Source organism: Ursus americanus, chromosome 26 (genome assembly GCF_024610735.1).
Source record: "Ursus americanus isolate L20-20 chromosome 26, mUrsAme1.1.p, whole genome shotgun sequence".
NCBI lineage: Eukaryota > Metazoa > Chordata > Mammalia > Carnivora > Ursidae > Ursus > Ursus americanus.
Window position 1 is genome coordinate 19668681 of NC_142152.1, and position 27026 is coordinate 19695706.

General features: G+C 48.5%; 1 protein-coding gene across 5 annotated transcripts in view; it reads right to left on the reverse strand.

The window, feature by feature from the left end:
- Positions 1 to 23789: 23789 nt before the first annotated feature.
- Positions 23790 to 27026, reverse strand: part of AREL1 (apoptosis resistant E3 ubiquitin protein ligase 1) — a 43703-nt gene continuing 40466 nt past the window's right edge. For all 5 annotated transcript variants that reach the window (XM_045807813.2, XM_045807817.2, XM_045807816.2 and 2 more), the window contains one exon: positions 23790 to 27018. In XM_045807813.2, the coding sequence (XP_045663769.1) occupies positions 26916 to 27018 (103 nt within the window). In that variant the 3' untranslated portion in view covers positions 23790 to 26915. The remainder of the gene's footprint in view (positions 27019 to 27026) is intronic.

Sequence of the window (27026 nt, forward strand, 5' to 3'; positions counted from 1 at the left end):
AATCCTGGCGTTTCTGTTCGGACTCTAGGCATGGCACTAGAGTGTGGGGGAGCCCACTCTGCCTCCTAGTATCAGGTGGGGCCAGGGTTGTGGGACAAATATTTATGTCGCATCCACATGAACCTTTCCTATGATCCCTCCCAGTGGCTTCCTCACGCCTCCTCCATTCCTGGTATGGAAAAGTTCTACCAGAAGCAGAAGCCTGTGGTCCAGCCTGACCTGTGTGCTCCTTGTGCAGCACTGGCTGCACAGAACCGAGGCTGTGACCAGGGACAAGTCACCTCTTGTCTTGGGGCCCCAGTTTATCCACGTGTAACATGAGGAGACTGAGCAAGCTCTGTATGCCACGACTTTCATTGGTACAGCCTTTCCCACAGCCTGTGGTTCCAAACGAACAGCCCGCCCAAGTCAAAGGTGGACGTAGCACGCAGGAGGTCACCCACTAGCCTGTGACTAAGGCAGGCTTTGTTCATTTGTCTGCCAAGCAGCCCTCCTCTTGCTCATTCTGATAACAGCATCTCTTTCTCTTTAGGGAATTGCCCTTCTCTTTTCCAGATCATTCTAATGGGGCAGTCAATTGCAATACCTGCCAGGGGGCACATGACTCCAACTGGCCACTCAGGTTCTCTGTCATGATTTGTCCCTGGAGCAGAGACACACAGTTAGAACTGGCTCATCCAGTGGTAGCTTCCAAAAAAGACATACTCCAAGGGGTTCCTGGAGCTGAGCCCTGTCACTGCCTAGACAGTTTCTAGATACCTACCCATTTAATTCTTCTATTTTGTTTGCTCCTAAAATCTCTCTGGTAACTCCACTCTTTTTTTTTTTTTCTTACGTACAAACTAGAGTTCTTGTTGTTGCTTGCAACCCAAGAACCCTAATTTATACACAAAGCAAGAGAGAGAGGCCCGGTGGATTAGATGCCGGGCCCCTCCTCCCTGCAGGCCTCCCTCATTTGTGACCCCAGGGCCATAGGCTCAGCTCTGCAATAGCACTGGGTTTGTGTAGGAGACATGGCGGGACAGCGTCTGTTTGCTCGACTGGACTGCGAACGTCAACAACCAAGGACATCTGTATTCTAGATACACCTTGTTCAGGGTCTTGCATGCTGCAGCTGTTCAGTATCACTGAATCAAGATCTAACAGCTCGAAGCAGGTAACTGCAGTGGGGACAAAACTCAACAAGTATCAGGGGATAATATGTGGAGGGCAGATCTAATCAGCTGCTGAACAGACCAGGGCTGGGACAAGGCAATTCCCAGGGCATGCACATGATTTGTGCTGGGAAGAAGTGTTCAGGGCTCATTTCAGGGTTTTGGGGAAGGCCCACACTGTCCCCCCCAAATATCTCTTCCACCTCTTCATGAATACTTCTCATTCCTGAAACAAGAGGCAAAGGCATTCAGTTAACACTTAAATATAGGGCTGGAAATACATCTGCCCCTGGGAGAGTGAAAACAATGTTTTCATTCCCTCTGAAGTGTAAATGATGGGTGTAGACCCTTCCTCGAGAGCAGAGCCAGATGGGAGAAGAAGGGTTGGGAACATAAAGGTTTTTAGGGTGTGGAAAGTGAGAACAAGTCTGCAGGTAGAACCAGAGGACAGACAAAGCGCTGGGAAAGAAGGGCCAGTACACTGTAGAGGATACACATCTGCTTTGGCGGCAAGTTCTGGAAGCTGACTGGGGCAGACTTAAGTGGGGAGAAAGAAAGCACCCTGTATCTTTTGCATAAAAGAGCCAGACCTGGGAAGCCCGGGGCCAGGGCAGCTCTGGGAGTCTGGGGCACAGGAACCCACAGGCTGGCTGGCTTGAGATGATTCCAAGCCAACTGTTTTCTGTGGTCAGTAGTGACTCCACCCCAGATTCAAGTTCCCCAGGAGAAAATCTGATGAGTGTACCTGGGGTCCTGTGCCCCCACTTTGGGTGTGGAGAGGTGGGAGAGTCTCCATGGCTGACAACCCCATCAGGAATGGCTGGAATGGGCGCAGCGGAGTTCCCCAAAGGAAAATTGAGTTTCCTTTATCTGAGGAAGGGGAAGGAGTGGTGGGCATATGCACACAACAGATGTTCACTACACATGGCATGTCAATTTAGAGTGGAAGGAGATGAGTGGGGTGGGGTATGGGAATTGCCAGGACACTCCAGAATCTGCCATAGGAGCCAAGGCTCTGACTCCAGCCCTGAATTCCATCTCCCTCTCCCCCTATAAAAGCAAGCTCAGGGAAAGAACACTGTTTCTGCTCTTGACAGCTCAATAGAATTGTCTCCTTAGCTTCCAGTCACGCTCAGCTCCTGCTAGAGTAATTACCACCCACCTGTTCTCCATGCAAGAATTCACAGCCAGTGGACACACATCTGGCCTGCAAAAGACATGCTTGGGAGTCTCCCAGGCTGCTTGGAACAGGCTGGGGACAGCACAGGGTCAGCCACCGATTCAAAGGCAAGGAAACAGCTGGCCTGAGAGCCTCGGTCACTGTGTCCCGAGCAGCTGCATACCCCTCCCCCTCCAGGCAGCTTGATGGATGTGGGTCAGGTGTGTCCTGGGACGAGCAAAACCCCTGGGATTCAATACTCGGCCCTGCCCCTGCCGTCTTCCTCCATCGTATGGCTGTCCTCCCCATCCCCACCCGCTTCTCCAGTGGTAAAGGAGGGGCTGTTACCTTGCTTTTCTTAGGATTCCTTTATTTTTCTTCCCATTCCTGACCACACTGCTCCCTTCTGAGCACCCCGAAAGTTAGGGGAAGTCCAGGTAAGGTTTTAATGGGAGGGCCAGAAATATTTTGGTGGTGAAAGTAAATGCATCCACGTTTTAAATGTGTGAGTACAGAACTGAATGGGGCCCAAGGAGGCCTCTAGGCCAGTGGTTTTCAAACTTAAAATAAAAAATTCGTAAAAATCTTTGTGCAGTATTTCAGCATTCAACAAATATGTATTGGATACCTACTGTATGCCAGGAACTGTGCAGGAGGTTACAGCCGTGGCAATACGGACACGATTCCTGCCCCAGCAAGCTCCCAGTCTAGCAGGGCGGGCAGACATTGAACAAATAATGAGGTCAATGGATTGATAATGAGTCACAATTGCAGCAGAGCAGTATAAGAGTTGCATGTAGCTAGGTGGCCTAATACGGACTTGGGGGCCGGTGTTGGGGAAGGCATCCCCAAAGAAGTGACATGTGAGCTGAGATCTGGCAGGTACATAGGAAAGAAGCAAAGAGATGGGGAGAAGAGGGGTCCAGGCAGGACATACTATGAGAAAAATCCCCAACGTAGGAAAGCACTTATGTTGGAGGAAATTGCCGAAGGTCACCGTGGTGAAGCTGGGCAAGCCGGGACGGGGGGCAAGAAGGCCAAGGGATGCAGGGACTGCAATGCCAGGGCTTCGTGGGCAGCTCAGAGACGAAAGCAAGAAACTGGGGGGCTGCTCTAGCTGAGAAGGGGCTGACCTCTTTACTCCCTGCCAAACACATACACATACATTTGCTTGCCTTGTGGCCACTGAGGCTTCTCGGGGGAAACACACGGTTTATCAGAACACAGCTTGGAAACTACTAATCTGGCCCTAGTTGCCATTTTCAGATGAGAAGAGTGAGACTTGGCAGTCATCCACCCCCAGTGCCCTCTCTGTCAATTCTGGGCACCTCACCCAGCCTCCCTGGGGAGAGCCTGGCTGGATATGATCTGGGGACAAACTCTGAAAACACTGCACAACTTAAGGTTGCAAGAAAGAGGGGGCAGTCTCAAGCGCCAGCCCAGGGTTTGGCATGGGGGACGGGGACCCAAGGATGAGATTTTGCCCCTTGCCTGCCCTGGGGCCCTGTCTTCCCCCTATGCTGAGAGAGCCCCGGACACCCAGGGCCCCTCCCCATTGCTCATCAAGAGGCACAGGAAGGCCGCCTGCCAGGATAGCAGATCCCACCCGAGCTCCAGCCTCAACATTCTTCTCCACCCGGGGGTCAAGGTCAAATGTGGGGTATTTTCCCAAGCCTTGGGGAATGAAGGCGCCTCCTGACATCTACAGCGACTGCCCCCAGCTAAAAGGGCAGCTACCGAGAAGTCAGTCTGGAGAGGAGAGCAGTCAGCTCACTCTCAAAGCAGAGCTACCAGGGACAGGGGGCAGGGGAGGAGGGGACTGAAACATATCACTTTAGTCCGGGAAAGCAGAAATATGAAGCTGGTGAGAGGAAAGGGGGGTGCATGGCAGGAGCCGAGGCTGGGATTTTCCTGACCCAACCCAGCTGGTCCTCATCTAACTAAACCCCAGGGTCTGGCCTCTCTTGAGACCCTCACTGGCCCGTCTGCAGCTCCTGGGCAGAAGCCTGAAGACAAGCTGGACCAAGGCCCCCCTGCAAGGGCCAGGCAGGACAGGCATTACAGACCTCTTCGCAGCCCTGCAAGGGGACAAAGGCCAAGAAGGTCGGGCTGGTGGAAAGGTTCTAACAACGAAGGAGGAGGCAGAGGCAGTCCTCTCTGGGCCAGATCAGGAGTAGCCCTGGAGAAAGAAGTCTCTTGGGGTCCAGAAGGTGGTTTTGTCAGCCAAGGCTGGCCTGAGGCTAAATTGTGCCAAACAGCCTCCTTCCTTCCCACCTGTCCCTCTGCCCCGTATCTGGACACACCGCTCTGTGAACATCGGCACCTGCCATGCTGTCCTCCTCCCCCAGAGGAAGGCAAGCATAGAGGAACGAGGAACAGATGTCAGAGGGCCTGAATTCAAGTCCTAGCTGCTTCCCATTGTTACCTGTGTGATCTTCAGCAGAGATGGCAACTTCTCTGAGACTCCACTCCCCTGTCTGTAAAAATGGGATGAAAAAAACCTACAAGAGCACTGTAGAAATGACCGAATGAGAAAATGAAAGTAAAGATCTTTGTTAGCCCTTATTTAGTTAGCCACGGATACTCCTAACATGACAGGGAGAGAGGAGGGGGAAATGGGGAAGTACTGGGGGACATGTGAATTTTCAAGATGGGGGTCCTCAATAAGTTGGGGAGCTTCCAAAAGTTTCATACCTCATTGCCAAGCTAGAGGCTGGTCTGGATCATGGGCGGGTATTCTCTGTTATAAAGAAAAGGAGAAGAGGGAAGTCAGGTCTCACAACACGCGTCAGCCAAGAGCCTGGGCAGACAGCGTCTCCTGCAGAGGAAGGGCTGGTGTTCTCCGCTCCGTTGCCCTCTGGCAGCCACTTAGCTCCTGTTTTCCTCATTAAGGATGGCCGTAGCCTGGTCCCCTTTACACTGCTGATACAAGGTCCAGAAAAAGTCAGAGTCCCCAGACAGACGGCATCTGCTACTTTCAACAGCGCCTCCTGGGTGGATCAACAAGGTGGGGCCAAAATTAGGGCAGTTTACAAGGAGTCGGGACAGAGAGCACCAAGTCCTGGGAGTGGAACCCAGGGCCCAAAGACTTCGCTGTGTCCAGCAATGCTAAGCATCATGGAAACCATAAAACATAAAAAACTACTATGTGTTGAGCACGCACTATTGGCTCTGTGCTCAGCACTAAATCGTATTATCTCATTTAATTCCCATCATGACCCTATAAAATCGATACTATTATTATTTCTATCGCAGAGATAGAGAAACTGAGGCATAGAGTAATTAAGTACCTCAACAAAGGGGCTTATATTCATTGGGGAGGCAAGACAATGGGTTAATACCCCCCCATGTGAGAAGGGAAAAAAAATACGAACCGCTCCCCACCATCCCAGATAGCCCACTTCTCAGGTTCCCTTCACCACCTACCTCAGTTTCCCCTGATTTCCAGCTGCCACTATGGCGGCTGGACTCACAGGGTAGCCGTCACTCCCTGTCTAGGGATGGTCATGCTTATTCTCCCAAGTTTAGCTAAGGCATGGTCAGATTTTTTCAAAAGGAACTTATCTAGAAAACTTAGAAGAAAATAGAACAAAATGAAAATATAAAAAGCCAAGGCTCTGGGAAGAGATGAATTTATAAAGTGGTTTCATGTCCTAAGATAAGGAAAGTAATAAGAGCTGCTGGTTGTGCCAAGCTTCAGACACTGTATTATGCTCTTGATATATGTTATTTTGTTTAATCCTCAAGGGTATCCACTGAGATAAGTATTATACCCTCATTTCACAAATAAGGAAACAGATGCTCAGACAGGTTAAGCAATTATCCAGGTCACACAGTTTGTAAGGAATGGAGCAGGGGGTCAAATCCACCTTTGCTCTTAAGAACCTAAATAAAAGAGATGGGTGTGGTGGGAGCAACTGTCCCAGGGCTGGCCTGAGCCAGCCAGATCCTAAACTGAAGGGCTTCAGCTCGGCCCCACTGCTCCAGCGGATAAATGTTCAGCTACAGCTCAGGAAAGAATTGGAACGCTTTTCCTCCTGGACAAAGCAGGAAAAGCCTTGGCGAGTCTGTACCTTCCAGGTCTCCCTTTTCTCCCGCTTAGGCAGACCAAAACTAAACAAAACAATCAAAACAAACCAATAAATCAAAACCCTTGAATTTGGACTTGTCCTTCATTTCACATTACCCTCATGACATAATTTCCACGATATTTCATTGGTTAATCATTGGCCAGAAGGTTCCTGAAGCAAGAGCTAATATGAATGAGCCCTTAACTGTGCCAAGGCCGGGCACATAACCAGTCCTTGGCATGTTGTTGTTGCAATGCCCACCATTGAGAGACCTCTTTCTGTGACCACATCAGCAAGTTAGCTGACTCCCTTGGCATAAAATAATATGAAATTGATTACTAATTGCATAGTTGATACCAACAGTTATTCATAAGTAATATTTACTGAGCTGTTGCTACATGCCAGGTTTTAGACTGTGTAGCTTGCCTACATGGTCTCTTTTCATCTTCATAACAACACGGAAAGGTAGAAAGTATTTTTATTACTTCTTTTTACAGACAATGAAACTGAGGCCTGGAAATATTCTATAACTTGCCCGAGGTCACACAATTCCCAAATGGCACGTCTTCGGTTTGAACCTAGATAGCTAAGTCCAGAACATGCACGGCTAACCTCCATACTGCACAGTCTCTGATGATGAGTCTGACAAGAAGATTACGGGGAGGGGGTCAAAGAACTAAAATGTTGTTTGTGCTGGGGCAGGGAGAGAAAGCATCCTAGAGCGGGTGGGCCCTACTTGAAGAAAGGACAAGATGGGTAAAGCAAAAGAGAGGTAAGTTTTAGGCTGGAAGATGATCCCCGAAGTCCCAGGGGACCCACAAGTGGAACATCAGGAGGTCCCCCATCCTTGGAACAGGAGGAATTGCTACCCCTCTTAAGCAGTGTCCTTTGGCTGTCCAACAAAGGACTCGGAGCTTGAACAGGAACCTACAGGGTCTCTGGCATCAGAATGGAGAGAGAGAATGGCCATAGCTGTCCTGGGAGGCCCTGGGCATAGGTTGGCCAGAGTCAGATGGACCCCCTGTCATCTCCACATTGACCACAAGGTTTGCTTTGAGGAAGATGTTTTGCTTTGCTATGACTGTGGTAGGGTTGCCCCAGTGAGTATGGGCTCGGGCCCGCAAATCTGTAAGAGTTCACAGAAATCTCAGGGAGGAGCTTGAGTTTCACTTAAGCCATAAAAATGTTGGGGCTGGGGTAAGGGGGGGATTTCATCCAATGGGTCGCATAAGTACTTCCTTGCCTAGGAGCTGGTCAGAATGCTAGCTCCAGGAAGAGAAGAACCACTGCTGGCCAGGGGAGGTCTGGATGGGAACATGTGTGCAACCCCAGGCTCGGTCCTGGCTCTCACATGCACTGATGGAATTTCACTTAGCTCCAGCCTGGCCTGGCCCAGCAAGCCTGCAGCCAAAGGCAGCCTGGAAAGAAATGGCCAGCCCTTCTGAGAACCAGGCTGAGGCTAGAGGAGTGAAAATCCTGGAGGATTCTTCTCCGAGCAGGCACCTGTGTGAGAAGTCCCTGGCTCCCGTCCACCTGCGTGTGTAGCCCTCACTGCATGCACAGTGCCCTTGCTGACTTCTGTTGTGGCCATGGGTGTGCCTGTTTTGTTCTCCTATTACACTTCAAGTCGCTATCGCTCCAAGTGTGGCCCATAGACCAGTAGCAGCAGCAGTACTTGAGAGCTCGTTAGAAATGTTGACTCTCATCACAGAATACTGGACCAGATGTTGGATACAGTAGTCCCCCACTTATCTGCAAGGGAGACATCCCAAGACCCCCAGTGGATACCTAAAACCGCAGGTAGTACTGAGCCCTATATATACAATTTTTCCCTATACATACATACCTATGATAAAGTGTAACTTACAAATTAGGCACAGTAAGGTTGAACAACAGTAACTAGTAATAAAATAGAACAACAGACTGTAATAGAAGTTATGTGACTGTGGTCTCTCTCTCAATATATCTTATTGTTCTGTACTCACGCTTCTTCATGTGATGAGGGGAGAGGATAAAATGTCTTGGAGATGAGATGAAGTGAGGGGAGTGACGCAGGCATTTTGACACAGCGTTAGTCTACTAGTAACCATCTGATGATATGGACAAAGGAGGTTCATCTTCTCCCGGACCTGATTGTGGTTGACCTTAGGTAATCGAAACCACAGAAAGCAAAACCGTGACTAAGGGGGCATTACAAGATCCCCAGTAATTTTGAATGCACATTACAGTTTGAAAAACACCACTACTTGGAAGCAAGAGTTATCTGTGGCAAAGCTATCTTTGTACAAGTATACTTCTGTATCCCAGCTGCTTGGCAGTAAGTAGGTACTCAATAAATATGTTTTAACTTTTTATTTTGAAATAATTTTAGACTTATAGAAAGTCACAAAAAGAGTACCGGGGTCCCATATACCCTTCCCCCAGCTTCCTCTAATGTTAACAGCTCATAGCACCAAAGTGCAATTACCAACTCAACATGGATAAAATGAACTAAACCAGAGTTCCTTTTCACATTTCATCATTTCTCCCCTAATGTCTTTTTCCTATCCTGGGGTCCCTTGTGGCATTTAGTCGTGGAGTCTCCTTAGTCTCTTTTGATCCATGACAGTTCATTCTGTCCCTTTCTTGCTAATGAGTACTCTTCTAATGAGTACTCCTCAGTTATGCTTTAGTCTGTCAACCTGAGTATGTCTGAAGCTTTCTTGTGATTAGATTGAAGTTACACATTTTTGGCAAGAATACCACAGAAGTGATGCTGTACCATTATCTCCAGTGGACACGTCTTATTACTGGTGATGTTAACCTTGATCTCTTGATTAAGCTCAAGTTTGCTGGGTTTTGCCACTGTTTCTCTACTGTAAAATTACTACTATCCTTCCCTTTGTAATTAGTAAGTATCTGGGGCAGGGTGGAAGAGGGTTTTTTTTTTTTTTTTTGAGACTCTGCAAATATTCTGATTCTCCTCAGAGACTTCTTCCCAACTAATTTTAGCACCATCACTGGTGAATCTTTCCTACAACAATTATTGCTGTTGTGCTGGCTTGATGGTGGTTCTGTATTTCCCTCATTCTATATTTATTAATTGGAATTCTATAAAGAAGAGCTGTTCCTCCTTCTTCCCTATTTTTCTCAAAAAAATTGTTTTTTACTCAGTAAGGACTCATGGTTGTTTATTTTATTCTATGGGTTATAATTTATTATTATTATTATTATTATTATTATTATTATTTTGTTTTTCAAATTGTTCCAACCACTGGGAGCTCCCACATGTTGGCACCTTGTCTTTTTGCCATGCCCCATCCTTTTCCAATCACTTCCTTATTTTCTGTCACCACAAGATATTCCAGACTCACTTGGTCCAGTACATTTTTTCGAATGACTGAATGGTAGAATGAAAAAGAAGGTGCATGTATAGAAACTCAGCCCCTCTGTGACTCCCCAACTAGGAGCTCTAACCAATTCAGTTTTCAGGTGGAAGGAAGAACGGAGATGCTCCTATGACTCACAGAATCACTCACTTCCACTGCCCTATGAGGGTCAAGGAGAGCGGGAGAAACTTTTAACCTGAAGAAACAGTATCTGTGGAGATTGACAGCTGGGTAATTGGTCTGCCTGAAAGTCTAATGCATGGACTTAACATCTGTAAGCAGCGCAGGATGGTGCTGAAGAGCATACTTGCTGGAGCCAGATGCCTGGCTAGTGCTGCTACTTACTGTGAAAATACCCTATGCCTCAGTTTCCCCATCGGTAAAATACAGGTAATAAATAATAACAGCACTTGCCATGATGTTGTGTAATGACTGAATGAGTTTAAGTGTTTAAATTGCTTAGAACAGCCTGTGACACACGTAAACATTCAACAATCATTAGCTGGGGGGGGGGGGTGTGTGTCACATTTGCAGCAGTTAACGCACCCTGCTGAATTCATTCTGCAATTATTTATTGAGCATTGTAGCATGCATTGTTGTGAGCGGGTTCCAAAAGTGAACAAAAGACAAAGTCACTGTTCTCCTGGAGCTTATGTTCTCCTAAAGAGAGCCTAACTCTATAAAGAAACTGCAATACTTTTTAAGACGTTAGTGGGGGGATGGGAACAGCTGTTTTCGCCATCCACCAAAACCATTACCCCTCCCCTGGTGAAAGTATTCATTTTCCTCTGGGGAGCCACCCCGTGGAATGATGGGATTGATGTCTTAGCCAATCAAGACATTGTACTGCCCTAGCAACAGTGATTGGTTCAGGCAAAGACACACAGGCCAATCAGAACCAGGCAGATTTTTGTGCTGGGGCTCCTATTGGTCAGAATCTCTAAACTAATAGCTGAGGCAGTGGGGGGGATGGCTTGGAATAAGCCACCACCACTCCGGGAGGAGCAGAGAGTGGAGGAAACTGAGTCCTAATGGCCACCTGAGTCAAGAATGAGCCTGAAGTCAGCCCTATTCTGCACTTTTCAGTTACACAACCCAATAAATTCCCTTTTACTATCATTATTGAAAGAGTCCTGAGCTTACTTCAATCCCTCAGAAAGCTGACACCTCAGCAAGAAGCTGACCCTGTTCTGAGCCCCTTCTCTCCCTCTGAGCATTTAGTTTCCTGTCTTGACCCCAAGTGTAAACCATCACGCACTCACACCCACACATGTCAGCGCTCCATCCCACTTCCTACCTCTGGCCCACTCCCCCCTGCTTCCGAAGGACAGTATCAGTCCACCCTCCCCCATTCTCCAGAGTTGGAGCCTCGCCCACCTGTTCAACCCCCACCCCCAACACACACACCTCTCAACCCTTATGCCCAAGCACCTCTTTCTGATGCAAGTCTGGCTGAATCCCCAGGCCTCAGTCTTGCCTTTTGAGGCCCTGCCTCCTCCCCTCCAGCAGGACTGAGGGGTGCTGCCCAGTCCTTGATGGCCAGAGAGAGACCACCATGCAACCTCAGGAGTCACACTGAAGCTCACAGCCTAGAAGACCCCCTTTTCATTACCTAATTTGTCTCCAGGGTCTTTCTTAAATCTAGGCCTGGGCAGCCGGCTCAAGGATGTTTGAGCTATCCCACCTCCCTCTCTTGGTAGAAGCCATGTCCTAAGGGCAGACCAAAAGAACCCAAACTGCTACTTCCTTTGAGAAGATTTCCATCTCCAAATTCTAGGGAATTCACTGTCTCCACCACTACACTAACATTTCTTGTACTGTCCTCTAACCCCTGGTGTGTTAGCTTTTACTCAGTATGATTTGCCTCTTTGACGGATTGCTCTTAGCTCAGGCTACCATAACAAAATGTCCTAGACTGGGTGGCTTAAACAACAGAAATTTACTTCTCACAGTCTAGAGGCTGGGAAGTTCAAGATCAAAGGGTCAGCAGATTCAGTGTCTGGTGAGAGCCTTCCTGGTTTGCTGTGTTCTCACATGGCAGAGAGGGAGCAAGCTCTGGTTTCTTCCTCTTCTTATAAGGACACTAATCTCATCACGGGCCCCTACCTTCATTACCTTCTCTAAATCCAATTTGCTCTCAAGCTCCACCTCCACGCACCATCACCATGGGGATTAGGGCTTCGGCATGGCTTGATGGCTGAGGGCTTTACTCTGGTGTATCCCTCCCCCAGATGGGGGCAGGACAAGCTGGTTGTATCGCCAGCACACCAGGTGCAGCATCTGGGGAAGGGCCTGGGAGGTCTGGTGGACTTGAGGTGCCTCCTGAGAGCCCTTCGGCGAGGACTCCAAGTCCTCTCCAGGTCAGAGCCAAAGGACTGCTGTCACTCCTCCAAAGGCTCCCCTTCTCTGCCTGCTGCCACCCACTCCCATCCCTGGTTCCACACTGGCATTGCTCGCGCCTGCAGGGCCCCACAGGACCCCGAAGAGTTGCAGATGTCTGTGCGGATTTGCAGCTACACATGAAAAGCCAAGGTTTGTTTTGAATGGATTGCGGCTCTGGAGAGAAAGCCTGGGGATGCAAAACCACCACGAGTGGGATGCAGATGGAAAGCAGATGTGGGATGTGGAAAGTCCCTGCTCTGGCATCGAAGGCCCACCTTGGAGAACTCATCCTTTTCCCTGCGCTGGGACCAACCCCGACAGTCCAGCTCCCAGCAGAGTCTACTCAGGTCTGGGCCCTGTCTCTCTCCGTTTGCATTTCTGTCTTGCATTCCTATAGGATATGCCTGTTTGCCTGCCTCTACTCTGTCTCCTTGAGCTTCTCTCCCTCTCCCTCTCTCTGTCTCCCAGTCTCTCTCTGTTTCTCTCACTCTGTCTCCGTCTTCACGTCACCACTGGTCTTACTCTCTCTTGCTCTCAGATGGTCTCTGACTCCGTATCTGTCCTCTGTCTCTGGCTCTCACTCCCTCCCTCTTCTTGGCTGCTTACCAAGGCCAGTGCCCCTACCCTCTATGCTTGGATAAATCTGCCAATCAGCTTGAGCCCTTGGGGTGAGGGACAGGAAGAACAGGCTAAGGGCAGACACCCCAGTTCCATGAAAGAAGGCGATTTTAAGCCAGAGAGGCCTGCACAGGCCAAGGCCAAGAATTTCTCACTTACCCGTAGGACTGGATATTTAGTCTGAGTTGGGGAGGGCAGGTGGCAACCAGCCTGGAGCTCCGGAGTCTGCTAGAGCAGCTCCGCCACAGCCCCTCTCCAGCATGAAGTCCCCTTCAGTGTGCTGTCTCTGTCTGCTTCCTGGCCTGCACCCTGCCCTCTCCAGGCCCGGGGAGAGGCAGGACAGCTGAGCACCAGGGGCACCATCTCCCCCGAGGACACAGGCGCAGGTGAAGAGCAGACAGGACCCAATGGACTGTGTTCTGTATCCCCCACGGCTCTCCCAAGAGCCAGGAGCCGCCCTTCCCTTTCAACCCCTGCGGGGCCTCAGACAGTCTCCAAAGGCAAATGTGCTTTCTCTTTGGCTTGGGTACAATCTAAATACTTCATCCAATTGATATCGGCTCCACATTCAGTTGTCTTATTTTCGCTTATGAATCTGTCCACGGCCCTCTGAGCTCTCAGGCAGGGCCTCGGGACCATTTGTGGCACATTCCCGAGGCCACGAGTGATCTCACACATTAAGTTTAAGTTCATGTATGGGCTGTGAACACTAGACGACTTCTGGGGGGATCTTGAGGGACGCACAGAAAGCCATCCGCAAGCAGGCTGCTGTCCTTCCCAGGAAACTGCAGTTGTTTAGAGGGCAGCTTCACAAATGCTTCCGCGGCTGTGAATGAGGATGCTGTCAGAATACAGCTGGGGCCTGTCTCCCTGGCACTCTCCAAGCCTCTGCTCAGGGCTGCCTTCTCTTCCCAGCAGGCATGTGTTCCAGCACCCAGGGGCACCCCGTAGTCCCCAGCACTGGGCCAGCACTGAGTGGGCACCACCACAGCACTCCATCACAAGGTGTGGACTCTGGAGGCTTGCGGTGGCTGAAGCCTCCACTGGGAACCTACGCATCAAGCACCTGTTACGTGCTGACGCTGGGCTAAGCAGTGCGTGCGAGTGGTGAGCAAATCACATGGGCTGACACCGCTCATGAAGGAAGCAGTTCCTCGTCCCACCTCCCCTGCTTCCTGTAGAGCTACTCTCTGGTCAAGGTGGGTTCTTGCAAGTTCCTCAGGGATCAGCAACAGTAGGCGCCTGTAGCTCTCAGCCCTCAACCCAAGCAACTGAGACACTGGTTTTGGGACTTTCTGTGTCTTCCCTCCAGGGACCCGCACAAGATGCCAAAAGATGGCATAAAATTCATATTTAATCATTATTGTCTTTATCTCTGGGAACCCCAAATGGTTATCCTGAAATTAATACTTTATTGTTCCGCTTCCCACATCCCGTCAGAGAGGAGGCGGCCGACCCACACAGGGCAGAGACACATAGCAGCCAACAGGGGCAGATCCAGACGCTGGTCTGGATTACTTTCCTAGACTTTGTGATGTTTGTGCTATTTGCTAGTTTAAAAATTTTTGTGACTTTTTTCTTATTTCAAATAAATACCCTCCTTCATACCTAATTTTGTATTATTTTTCTTAACAAGGGATCGCAAAATTTTAGTAGCTTCAGATGACAGAAAACCTCAATATACTTTGATCACTTGATGAGTAAAAGAATTTTCACAGATTGGCTTCTGAATCAGTATATTGAAGCCCTCGTTTCTCCTCTCCTACCTGAGTACTTCTGGTCCTGGATGTCATAACCTTCAGGCCCTGCACCTGTCACTGCATCAGCAGAATCCCCGCAGTGGGCAATGGGAACATTCCAGAAAGCCACTTCTAATGACGTCGACTAGTATTACATGGCATAAATGTATTACACATAACCCAAATGAATGTTTTCCCAACATAACTAAATGAATATCTGACAGTAAACCCAACTGAATGCATTCCCAACTCAAATTCCCTTAGTCACGCCCCCGAATGACACAGCCACCTCCCCCTACTTGACACAAAGGATGTAACATAGGAGAAATCATGGTGGAGACAGTAAAGAGTTTAAAAAGAGTTTTAAAAATCTTATGTTAGCAAATGTTATAAAATACATGATCTTGAAAAAAAAATGACCTTGGAAGGGGTTTGTGCAAGCCAAGTATACACCTTCCTAACTTCTCAGGACACCTGCCTCTGGGGGCTGGACCCACCGTGAGGCTCAGACACATCATATTTGAAGACCTGTAGGTTTTAGCCACATCCTGTGTGTGTGAGAGAGAGGGAGGGAGAGAGAGAGAGAGAGAGAGAGAGAGAGAGGGAAGGTGGCTCACTATTATTCTGGGCTCTCCTTTTCTTTGGTTCCCCTTAACTCCAACTCCACCAGGCAAAGCCAAGGAGGGACAGCAGGTGATGCTTGTGGTCATGGCTCAAAGTGAATTTGCTCCTCAAGTTTGGACTTCACAGCAGGAGACATCAGATTCATAAGCCCAATTGCTCTCCTTTTGCGTTTGCTTGGTTTAATTCACCCCTTTTTTATTTTTTAAAAAAATTTTTATTTATTTATTTGACAGGGAGAGAGAGGACAAGCAGGGGGAGCAGCAGAGGGAGAGGGAGAAGCAGTCCCTGCGGAGCAGGGAGCCCAATGCGGGGCTCGATCCTAGCATCCTGGGATCATGACCTGAGCAGAAGGCAGATGCTTAACTGACTGAGCCACCCAGGTGCCCTACGCCTTTAATTTTTAAACCAAAGTTTCTTCTGAAAAAAATTCCAGGCTTGTCTTTGCTGAATAAAGGGGCAAAGGGATTTAATGACAGCCAGGCCGGTGGCAGGGGTCAGATGGAGACACAGTGGGGATAAGAGCTTCACCAATGCCAGAGCCCCATGTGAGTCAGAGGAAGTGGGAAAGGCAATGCCAACATTCATAGGAGGTTCTGTGATTTTACAAAACATCTTTTACAACCATTATTTTTGGGCTTCACACTCCCTCTGTGAGGTATGCTATGTAGGTGTTAGAATTGGTATTTCTAGTTAAGAGACATTAAGCAACTTATCCAAGGGTATGCAACTAAGAAGGGGCAAGGTCAGAATTTGAACCCAGATCTTCCTAATTCAAATCTACAACAAAGCCAAAGATAGCTGTGCATATTGGTTTGCCGTTGTTAATAAGAATATGATACCCACTTTTCTTTTAGGCTTCATGTGTGTCAGACTGTGCAAGCACTTTTCATAAATTCTCTTATTTAATCCTCACCTGCTCTGACATGAGCTGGCTCTGAAGGGCAAGGCGATTGGAGGGACCAAGATGGGCTGCAGTCCTCATGGAGTGCCCACCATAAGCAAAGGCTCAATGGTGGGCATGACCTGGGCTTATTCATTGCATGCCTGCGACCCACTGTCCATGCGGCTCTGGCCCAGTCAGGCAAGGACCCTGTGACCTCTCGTCAGCTCTTCTCTCCTGTGGAAAGAGGACATGAAGTGGGCTCTGGCGAAGCTCAGGTGGCAGCAGCCGGAAGCAGCCCTCAGCTTGTCGCTACCCATACAGTTGCTTCTCTACAGACAGAAGCCTGCCAGGTTAAGGTATGTCACTGGGGCTCCCAACTTCCCAGCCAAGTGATGGGTTTGGTTCCCACCCCTCAGCTTTGAAGTTTAATGGTGCTCCTGGCAGCCCACAGGGCCTTGGCCAAATCCTGCCCTGGAGAGGGGCGTGGAAAGTGTAAGCTCTGCCTCGGGAGGGCAGCAGAAGCCTCAAGAGGCCCAGAACAGTGGGACCGGATGGAGAAGTGCCTGCCAGACTGGCTCCCTGTAGCCCCAGGAGTCAGAAGACCACACAATCCATCTTGGGGTTGGAAGATGAGCAGAACACTAGCAACTCACTTCCCAGCATTCTCTGGATTTGACCCTCCTGCCCCCAAACTCCACCTCCTTCGACCTCGTGTGAAATAAAGTACCAGGACTAGCTTGACACCTGGACGCATCACTGGACATGCAACCCTGGGGAAGTTACTTCTCTGTGCCTCAGTTTCTTCATCTGTAATATGGAAATAGCAATTGCCTTTACCTTGTAGACTGACGTGAAGATTAAATGAGTTAACACAGGCAGTTCCTTGAGCAGGGCATGGCGCAGTATTAGATGCTGGCTATTACTATTCTAAGAGTTCTGAGATTATTCCCTAAGACTCCCCAGTATTTTCCCTGGGGGAATTTCTGCCACTTAAAATGGACTGGGGCACCTAGGTGGCACAGTCGGTTAAGCGTCTGATTCTTGGTTTGGGCTCAGGGTCTTGAGACTGGCCCCTGGTCAGGCTCTGCAGTCAGTGGGGAGTCTGCTTGGGATTCTCTCTCCCTCTGCCCCTCTCCATGCACGCTCTTTCTCTCCCTCCCTCTCTCTCTCTCTTTCTCAAATAAATAAATCTTAGAAAAAAAATCAAATGGACTGACATTTCAGGGCAGGCGCTAGAGAAACTTTGCCTTGGTCGTGGTGAGATGTTCGAGGCCACTGTGACTCCTAGCTCTGGCTTGTTTCCTCTCCTGCCACCTCCAGTCCCGGGCCAGCCTCAGGGCTCTTCTTCAGCTGCGAGCTGCAGAAGAATGTTTACTACCTCATTAGCACTTCCAGACTGCTCATTGTGGGCATTAATCACTTCGCTTTGCTCCCTCCCGAGTGACTCTGAGCTGCCTTTGAAAAGCAGGCCATGTGATGGCCCTAAGACATCCCCAGCTGGTCCCAATTCCCTCCCTCCCTTGCTCCCTTTATCCAGAAAGCAAAACAACTTACTGGTTAGATTTTGGTGATATATACGCACCTTAAAAAAAAAAATAGGTCAGACCCTTCATCCTTCTGCAGCACCTGAAACAAAACCTTTAAAGGACTTTTCCCAGAGCCTTCCACCTCCTCTTCTTCCCCATCCCACACCTGCAGACCTGCCCCTCGCCCTTGCCCTCGCCCTCGCCACCGTGGTTTGGTACAGGAATCAGGGAGAAGGCAAGGACCCAAATCTGAAGCAGATGTTTGGGACGATGAGTGAGGTTGGGGTGGAGACAATAGGAAGGATGTGGACCTTGCTAGAACTGCTTGTTGCTCTGAGCTGCTGCCAAGGCTGAGAAAAATAGAGGGACTGTTCCTGGTTAAATACCCAGCTTTTACTCGTGCCAAACTTTCCTGGGCCTCAGTCCTCAGAGTCTCTGGCTCCGCTTCCAGAGTTCTCCATATCCTTGTGCCAACCACTATCTTGGCCACTTTTTCCCACCACGCCAAGCCCCTGAGCCCAGCCTGCACCCCAAAAGCAGGACTGGAGTTGTGCTTTTTTTTTTTTATCCCCGTATAGCTAATCCACAATGGCATTTTTGGAGCCAAAACTCCAGATACGGCCTGACAAAAGAGTTTTAAAGCGCTGCTTCCAGGTATGAGAGGCTGTCTGGAAGACATGGCTTGGATGCCAAAATAATACAATTTTCAAGGTGTATGGGGATCAAAAGTCAGAACTGTTGAAACCAGAACCACTGTGAAGGAGGCAGATGCACGCCCGGCTGCTGTTCCCACACCCACCTCCGGAGCCTGTCAGGATCCAACAACATGTCTACCTTGACTAGGATAGCTAGGGCCAGATCGAGAATACCCAAGTTTAATTCTGTTGCTTTGAGTATTTGAGGAGACACAGGCTGTCATCATCATAAACAAAGTAGCAGAGGAGAAATCACTCCAGGAAAAGAAGACTGAAGCCTTTCCTAAAGGCAATGGCCTGACCCAAGGGCCATCCAGCTGTGATCCCACTCAGAAGCTTGGGGGTATCAATGCTACAACTTGTCCAAACTCCAGAGAGGAATAGACATCAGCTATAGCACACTGCAAAGAGATGAGGAAGGACTTCAATTTCCTGGGTGTGATTAACATCAAGGGAAATGGGAGTGAAGCTCAGTGTTTCCACCCATAATGGTCTCAACCATTCATGAAACTGATTTGCCTCTTCATGCCTCTGGACTCATTGGAAATGGAATTTCTTTCCTCTGCTACCTCTGTACGAACCCTTCTGATGGCTGCTAGTGTTGGAGATACCTCCCTCTCCCCAACCACTCATTTTAATTTCATTCACTGAGCTGCAGGCTATTGGCCAGTCCTCCCACTGCCAAAGTCAACACTTCAGGTCTGCTTTGTCTGGAAGAGGAGGTTAAAGGGAGAGTAGGTCCTGAGATCGCAGTTCCCTTTCCCAGCCTTTCCTAGGACCTGCTCAGGTGATGGCCTAAATTTATGGGACAATGGGGGTCTCCTGGTTTGGAATCCATCTTTGCAAAAGTTCTTGCTTCTCTGAAACTCAACGGGGAACATAAGTTCCCTCCCTTTGTATCTGTGTTAGGAGCTAGACAAATTTCACTTGCAGCTATTATTCCTATGCTATGGAAAGTCTCCAAATGCATAAACAGAAATGTTCCCCCCACCCCAATTAAACAAGAATGAGAGAAACTGTGGGGATGGGTGGCGGTGGGTTTGGGTGCTCAAGCCTTGGGGCAGGAAATGAAGGAAACTGGATTTTTTACATGTCTGTCTCCCCAGACAAGACTGTGAGCTGCTCAGAGGCAGGGATCACATTCCATCTTGTTTGTGCCTAGCTCGCAGCACAATGCCTGACTGACACACAGGAAATGTCTGCTAACATGCGGACGTGCAAAGAACAAAAGGCAAAAGGGAGGCCACAAACCCAATGATGGAACAGAAACATCAGATTCTGGTGTCTGGTTTTGTTGGTGGTGGTTGTGGCAGGGGAGGTACATTTATAGGAAATGAAATGACAACTTGGAACAGGATTAGACCTAGAACTTATGAGATCTAGCACAAAATGATGACACGCACACAATCTTCCTCTTACACAATAACACAACATTTTGTTTTCGACAGAACATAAAAGCCATCAAAGCCTCTCTAGCTGGCTTGCAAATACTCTTGATATCCCTGACTCTGCTAATAGGCAAACAGAGGAATGTCCTGGCAATTCCTTCGAGTGGGAGTTCTGAGGAGAGAGGGAACATTGCTGGTCTGTAGGAGGAGGATGGGAAGATTCTGAAAGATTCCTTCATGTGCAAAATCCATAATGCAGGTGAAGGGGGAGTTGTAGAAATGGTGACCTCATCCCAGAGAGGTACAGGACCCCCACCCTGGGGAAGATGCTATGTTGATAGTTCCAACAGAATCAGTCTTCTGTGAGGCTAGGTCTCCCTTTAACTGGCATTCTTGAAAATGTCTGCCTCCTCAGTGAGATAACCACCAGGAATTTGGCCTTTACCAAATGGTGCTGTGTTTCATGTAAGGAAAGTTTAGAGACAAAAGATTTATTTAAATGAGCCTTTTTCTGCAGACTTAGTTACTAGAGATAAGCATCAGGGTATTGTGTGGCATGTCTGACCTCATTCTAATGATTTCATTTGCATGTGACCTATGGTTTTTCTACCAAAGTAGGGATATTAAAATTTCAGGATTTTTCCCCCCTCAGTTATATCCTCAAAAGTTTCTTGTATTCTTTATGCAGGTTCATTTAAACTTGGAAGTCACTTCACTCAAGCCATTAGTTGGTTGAACTGTGGAACTTTCTACATGCAAAAGATTTTAAAGCCACTACCAAATAGTTACCTACCTTTCTTCCTTCCTTTCTTTTCTCTTTTCTCTCTCTCTCTCTTTTTTAAAGTGGGCAACCCCATGCTCTACCAACTGAGCCAACCAGGCACCCCCCAAGTTATATTTCTCAAAGTAGGGCCTTCTCCCTCCTGTAAATCCCAGATCCTCAAGTGACTGACAGGTATAAGACAGAGCTGTAAAATGTTCATCTGTCACTCAGTTTCACCAAACAAATGCAAGGCAGAGTCGGCGAGCACTGGTGGCCCAGTACCTGGGCCGTTCCTTGGTCTAGGCTAATCTGCCTGAGACAAACTAGCAATGTGAAAGAGTTTGGGTCTTGACGTGAAACAGACCCATGTTCAAATACAGCTCTGCCACTTACTAGCTAAGCAACCTCCGCAGTTACTTATTCTCTCTGAGTCTATTGTGTCTTGTGTGCAACGGAGAAAACAAGACCTATATTGCAGGGTCATTGTCAGTATAAGACAATATTTATTAAAGCTCCTAGCATGAGGGAGGAACTAAAAAAAATGGCAGCTATTATCATGATTTGGTAATTAGATGAGCTAAGGGAAGTCAAGGGTATTAGGTTGCTTATCACTGGGTTGCCTACACCACATGAAATTGGTTCGAAATACAGTCCCCTCAAAGATCTCCTTTGGCCTTTAGAGGGTCATAGGAAGGAAGGAGAGGTCTCTTCTGACCTGGGGCCTTTTTCACAGGAGTTTGGGCTCGATGTCTTGAATACCCATTCTCTCTGGCCTGCCTGACCATGGCAAGCAGGGACAAGCGCCACCATCCCATACCAGTCATCCACTCTATCATCTCCCACTGCCCCTAAATCCACATAGCCTCCTGCCACTGAAATTACCAGGGCCCTAAGCCATGGTCCATATGACAACACACATACTATATCTAGGAAAACCTTCCAAGAGCTCTAAGCTATTACTCAATTTTCTTATGTAGTTAATTACATCGTTTCACAGGTCAGGAAACTAATACTGAATGAAGATTGTCCTGACCAAAGTTGAACCATGGAGTTAAAAATAAAACAGAAATGTTCAGAATCATCAATTCACAGCTCTTTATCCTTTCAGGGCCCCGTTCTGTCCACTTGATGCAAACATATCTAAGAGCATCTTCTTTGAGAATAGGCCGAATGACAGATGCCTCTGCTGCAGGGGAGAGGCTATAGACCCAGGGGCTCTGGAGTCAGAGACACAGCAAACAAGTTCGGTTGGGCCATCTGGTCAAGGATGCAATGGGTGTTACCTAGCTCCTTCCTAGAGTATAAGACTTACTTCTTCCTAGAGTCATCACTAAGAAGTGAAGTCCTAAGACATTGCCCACTCAGAAAGTTGCCTGATTTGCCAGCTGACCCTGGTCTAAAGGCATTCATGGTTACCAAAGATTATGAAGACCACGTTGGCCTAATTAGGTAGCAACCACACCCAAAGGCTTCATCCTGGATGCATTATCCATCCGCCATTTTCCTGAAGGAAGGCTACAAAGGGAACTAGAAGGGGAGACCCATGATGTTCGTGTAAGGTGATGGCTATCACAGTTCTGTGATGTGTTTGATCCCTGCTCCCAGACGTACTGGGAAGCGGCTGCAGCTGCCAGGCTCTACTGATAACCTGGACAACTTTGCTAAAGTTACTTCTGATGCTGTATCAAAAATCTAAGCTATCAGTCCTCTGCCATCTGGAAAAAGACTGTGTCCTCCACATCTTACCAGGAATCCATGGACCATCTCGTAAAGACCACACCTGAGCCAGGTCCCTGCTCTGGCTACCATAACGTGTTCTTGCAGGAGAATTAAAGTAACTGAACGCAGGATAGGGGGCGGAGGGGAAGCATTCACAGCAAGGCACAGCTAGCTCTAGGCGGCACATCTCTATCGCACACAAACCCCAATCATCACAGTACCCCGTGTGGATTTCTAAACCCACCCCGTGCACTCCAAACCAAAACAACTAAGCTCTCAGGTAACTCTGGAATGGCATTGTTAGATGCTGTGCAGACTCAGCACTCTAAGTCAGAAATATTAGCCAATTTCACAACTTTTTGAGACAATTCAGCACAGAGTCATTTTCAATACTACACTTACATGATACTTGAGAACCTGCCACTGAGCACCAAAGAGAATCACGATCACGTTAGACCAGCGCCCAAAACCTGTTCAGGGTATAAAAGCAAAGGAGTATTCAATTTAGAATATCTGAGGGCAAGTCCTTGCAGAGAGACCTTGTCGTCTTTGAATATGATTCATCAGATTCAGCATCAAGAATCTGAACTAGATCCTCATGGCACAACAATGTCTCAAAATTCTCTTTCAACTAATTGTGATGTGTAGTAATTACTATAGACAAATTGACCTTGGTTAGCATCTTACCAAGAGATCACACGGGTTCTTATTTTTCCCCTCCCCACTGTGACTTTTAGGACAGACTGTTTGAAAAGGGAATCGGTGCAAAAATGACCATAAAAGTCAGGGTAAGAGTTACCTCTGGAGGGGTGGGACCAGACTTGCTCTGCAGTGCTGTAATGTTTTACTTCCTGACTTGGATGGTGGTTCCATGTGTTTCCTTTATAATTATTAAATTGTGCATGCTTGTAGACCTCTTTTTTTTTTTTTTTTGGATCTATGTTACATCTCAAAATAAAAGGGAGGAAATTCATTTTTAAGTAAAAGTATTACAGAACACCTGGAGCTGTTCTATTACACTTGAGGGTCTATGTGAAGCACAAGTAGAGACAAGGAGCTTCTAGTTCAAGCTACCTGCTAGAGAATCTCTGTTGTGCTCCTACGAGAGAAGTGAGGTTGGGCAGAGGTCTGACAGCTCTGTCTGCAGTGGGTCAGAGGTAACAACTCCTGAGAGGCTAAAGCTAGTACTTACCATGTTAATTCAAGAACAATCCTACCACCACCTTCACTCTTAAGAATAACTTTATGATAGCGCGCGCCTGGATGGCTCAGTTGGTTAAAGCGTCTGATTCTTGGTTCCAGCTCAGGTCATGATCTCAGGGTCCTGGGATTAAGCCCTGCATCAGTCTCCATGCTCAGCGTGGAGTCGGCTTGTCCCTCTCCCTCTGCTCCTTCCCCTGCTCTCTCTAATAAATAAATAAAATCTTAAAAAAGAATAACTTTATGATAGGCTGAAATTAATCAATGATGTATGTTCACAGCCACTCAAAGCCACAAGAGGATCAAGTATAAAAGACGTAGGACTGTTAATCTAAAAATATGAAGTTAGAGGGACAGAATTTTGGTTTTTTAAGGACATCTCTTATCACTGAGGAGCCTGAGGAGGTGGAAGTAGAGTGAATGCACTCTCAAAGAGTGGTGTTCAAACTAAGATTCCAATTCACTAGGTCTGGGAGATGGGGCAAAAATCAGCATCTTAAGAACAATCCCAAAGGGTATTTTTTTTTATTTTCCAGATTGGGAATCAACGTGTAATGACACCGTGATTACTTTCCCAACAAAGCCAGGGTCCCTGCTACTTTTCCTTCTAGGCCCCAAATCAGAGGTCTGGTTTTCTCTCTCTGCCAAGCTTACTTTTGGTGGGAAAAGAATTGGTGCCGCCTGCCACCCACAAAGGTTTGAGAAGCAGTGTTGTCTGCCATACCTCGCTCGCTTGGGAGGAGGTGTGGAAATAAATGTGACTGTAAGCAAACCAGAAGGCTATGTACATCAGTTAACAGTGGTTACCTCTGAATGGCAGGTGAATTATTTCTCTTGGGCTCTTTTTATTGCCAAATTTTCTATGCTGAGTTTCTTACATCAAACAACAAATGAACATTTAAAAGACTCATGAAAACAGACATCCTCTCCTCTTGCCAAGCTGGTTTCTTCTTCAGGAGCTGAGCACAAGCCCATGTCCTGCACCGTGGCCCTGCCTGACATCAGGAACAGTGATGAGGAAAGGGTGAAAGAGTGAAAAGCCCGGGACAGGCCAAGGCTCTGCAGGTACATTCTACCCTGAGCTCATGGCTTTGGAAGGAATTACTTGGGAAAATGCAAACACATTTCTAAATCTTTCTTTTCCTTCCCCGCCTCCAGTCTGAGCCCTGAATCACCACTTAAAGAAGCCACTTCCTCCTTAGTCCTTTTCAATATTGATTTATTTACTGTACAAAATATTTACACTATCGCTGCAATGGTCTGGCCCCTTTGCCTGGCCTGACGGATTTGCAGCAGCACTTGGTCTCTAGAAAACATGCTGATGCTCTCCTTGGTGTTCACTCGATGCTTGCTTGGTCTCCTTCCAAGACACCACAAGGCCAGGTGTTCAGCCGGCCCTCCAAGTACCTGGGCCACAGGGGCATAAATAAAAGAACTGGCCAAAATAAGAACATGAAATTCACAATTGCCCAAGAATTAACAGGTATTGTTCCTTCTCTCTGACATGTACCTTTCCCCCATACTGGCTAGTACCAAAGCAGGGTTAGAAAAAAAGGTAAAAGAAAAGGCCAAACAGAGCAAAGATACTTTGGAACAGACTTAGGAGACAGAGTACACTGGAAGAATAGAAAACCACAACAGTACCAAAGGGTTTTTGTTCAACAGAGACCCTGGGGCTGGAGGACCACCACAGGGCCGTGAGCTGCCGCAGCTGCCCTGCAGCGGCTCCAAGAAGTGCTACGACTAGGGCTGAAAAGGACAGATCTCGCCAAGAAAATCACATCGAGCTCCAGCGTTGGTCTCTAGAGGGCCGCTGGAAGGGAGAATGCAGAATCCAGAACAACTGCCTGTGTGAACCAGCCCCCGTGCCCCCAGATGGCAACCCCTCTCTAGGCCCGAGGGGTGATCTTTGATCACTCGATCCAGAGTGAGCTTTGTCCCATGGGAAAACACTGGGGCAAGCAGCAGCACCTTGTCCTGGTCCCTGAGGACAGCAGTGACCGTGTGGCATGGAGGGCCCTGGCTGGGGTGTCGAGGCCCTGATGCTGGATCCTGGACCCCAAGAATGAGTGAGGTCAGCACCCACGCCGAGAAGGACAAATGACAACTGCGAAGGAGTGAGGTCAGGCCGCAACAGGAGCAGCTCAGGAGAGCTGGTTCCTCATGATCCCTGGGAACAGGAGGGCTCAGACATGCTTCCAGGAGGCCGAGGAAATGGCCACAAGTCCCGCCTCATCTCTGGACTCTGTGGACTTGCTGGTTTTGGCAGTAAAGATGGCTTGTAATATTCTGAGTTGAATGCCCCATTGAGAATGGTAGCTTGCAGCAAAGCCTTCTTAGAAACAGAAATTTGGGAAGTTGATGAGATTTTGAGTCTTGAAAATGTCTGCATTCAAACTGTCATGAAAAAGGATGGTGTGACTTTCCAAGAGCCAGCTGCAGGTGTAATAGGGAACTTACTAGATCGTCCTCCCTCCGTAGGGGCTTTTGCTGGCAACTAAGAGAGGGAAGGAAGTCAGTGGGCAGCTGGGTGTTTTTGTCGGACAAAACTTCTCTATGTGTGTTCCCAGTCCCTGACGCCGCGGACCTGTGACGAGCACTTCAACCACTGGTCCCTTTTCCCTTGCCTCAGTGCTTCCAGAGAATGCCAAGCAAAGAGAGAGTCAGGGACTGTTAGCAGGCTATTCTTACTACCCCCAAACCCTTGCTACAAAATTTTCTTCCGTAGAAAGCTAAAGAATCCCCAGCTCTTAGCGGACTGCATAAGTTGGAGGTAAGCAGCCAGGCCCAGCCACACCTCAGTGTGCAGAACAGACTCAGGGACAAATATCAGTAGTCTTCAAGCCAGCCGTAGGCCTAGACATGCCCTAAAGGAAAATCTTTTTTCAGCACTGGAAGCTAAGGCCCAGCTATCTTTCACATTCTTGGGTCTGTTTTTCTCACTGGCTCAAATTCAAGAAAAAGCTTACAGAGTTCTTTATGGATTAACGATCGTTTCCAGAAATGCCTTCAGGGAAAAGCTCCTTTTCCAGTTCTGACACCACAAGAAAAGATCCTTTTGTGCCATCAGTCCCCCTTAGAGGTAGTCCAGTGCCACGGCCTGAGCCTGCTATGGTGCAGAGGGATGAAAATGAAGACTGCTCATGTGGGCCACTTCCTCTCTGTGCTTCTCCCGGCTCCCAGTGAGAGGAGGCACTCGCCCCGTGCCCAGGAAGGACTCACGTCACCGCAGGGCAAGCACTGAGGGCTGCAGAGGGACCTGTCAGGGGCATCGGCACAGGAGGCTGAGCAAGGCGGACCCCAGCCTTCTAAGGAAGGCGCACCCTTTGCATACTCTCCCTCAGCTCCTGAAGCAGCTCCTGCTCCTGAGATCTTCTGAGAACCAAGTGAAGTTACAGCAGCGTGGTCCTCTTCTCATGAGTGAGCAGCGCGGATTCCACGGCGTGCCCAAGTGGCCTGTGGGGGAGATGTGGAAGGGGCGGCGAGGGAGCGACCCAGCTCCAGACACTGGGGAGCATGCAGCAGCTTCTGGCCGACGGAGATGTGTTCGGGTCGGTGGCTATCACGGTGTTAGGGGCACCCAGGGGCTCCAGGACGCACGGGGGTCGGGGGGTGGCAGGAGGGTGGTCAGAGCATGCCGAAGCCCTCGCAGCCCTCACTGATGGCCAGCTGCAGCATCCTGTGCACCTCTTCATACGAGTCATACGTGGGGAGGCACAGCTGGTTAAAACTGGAAGG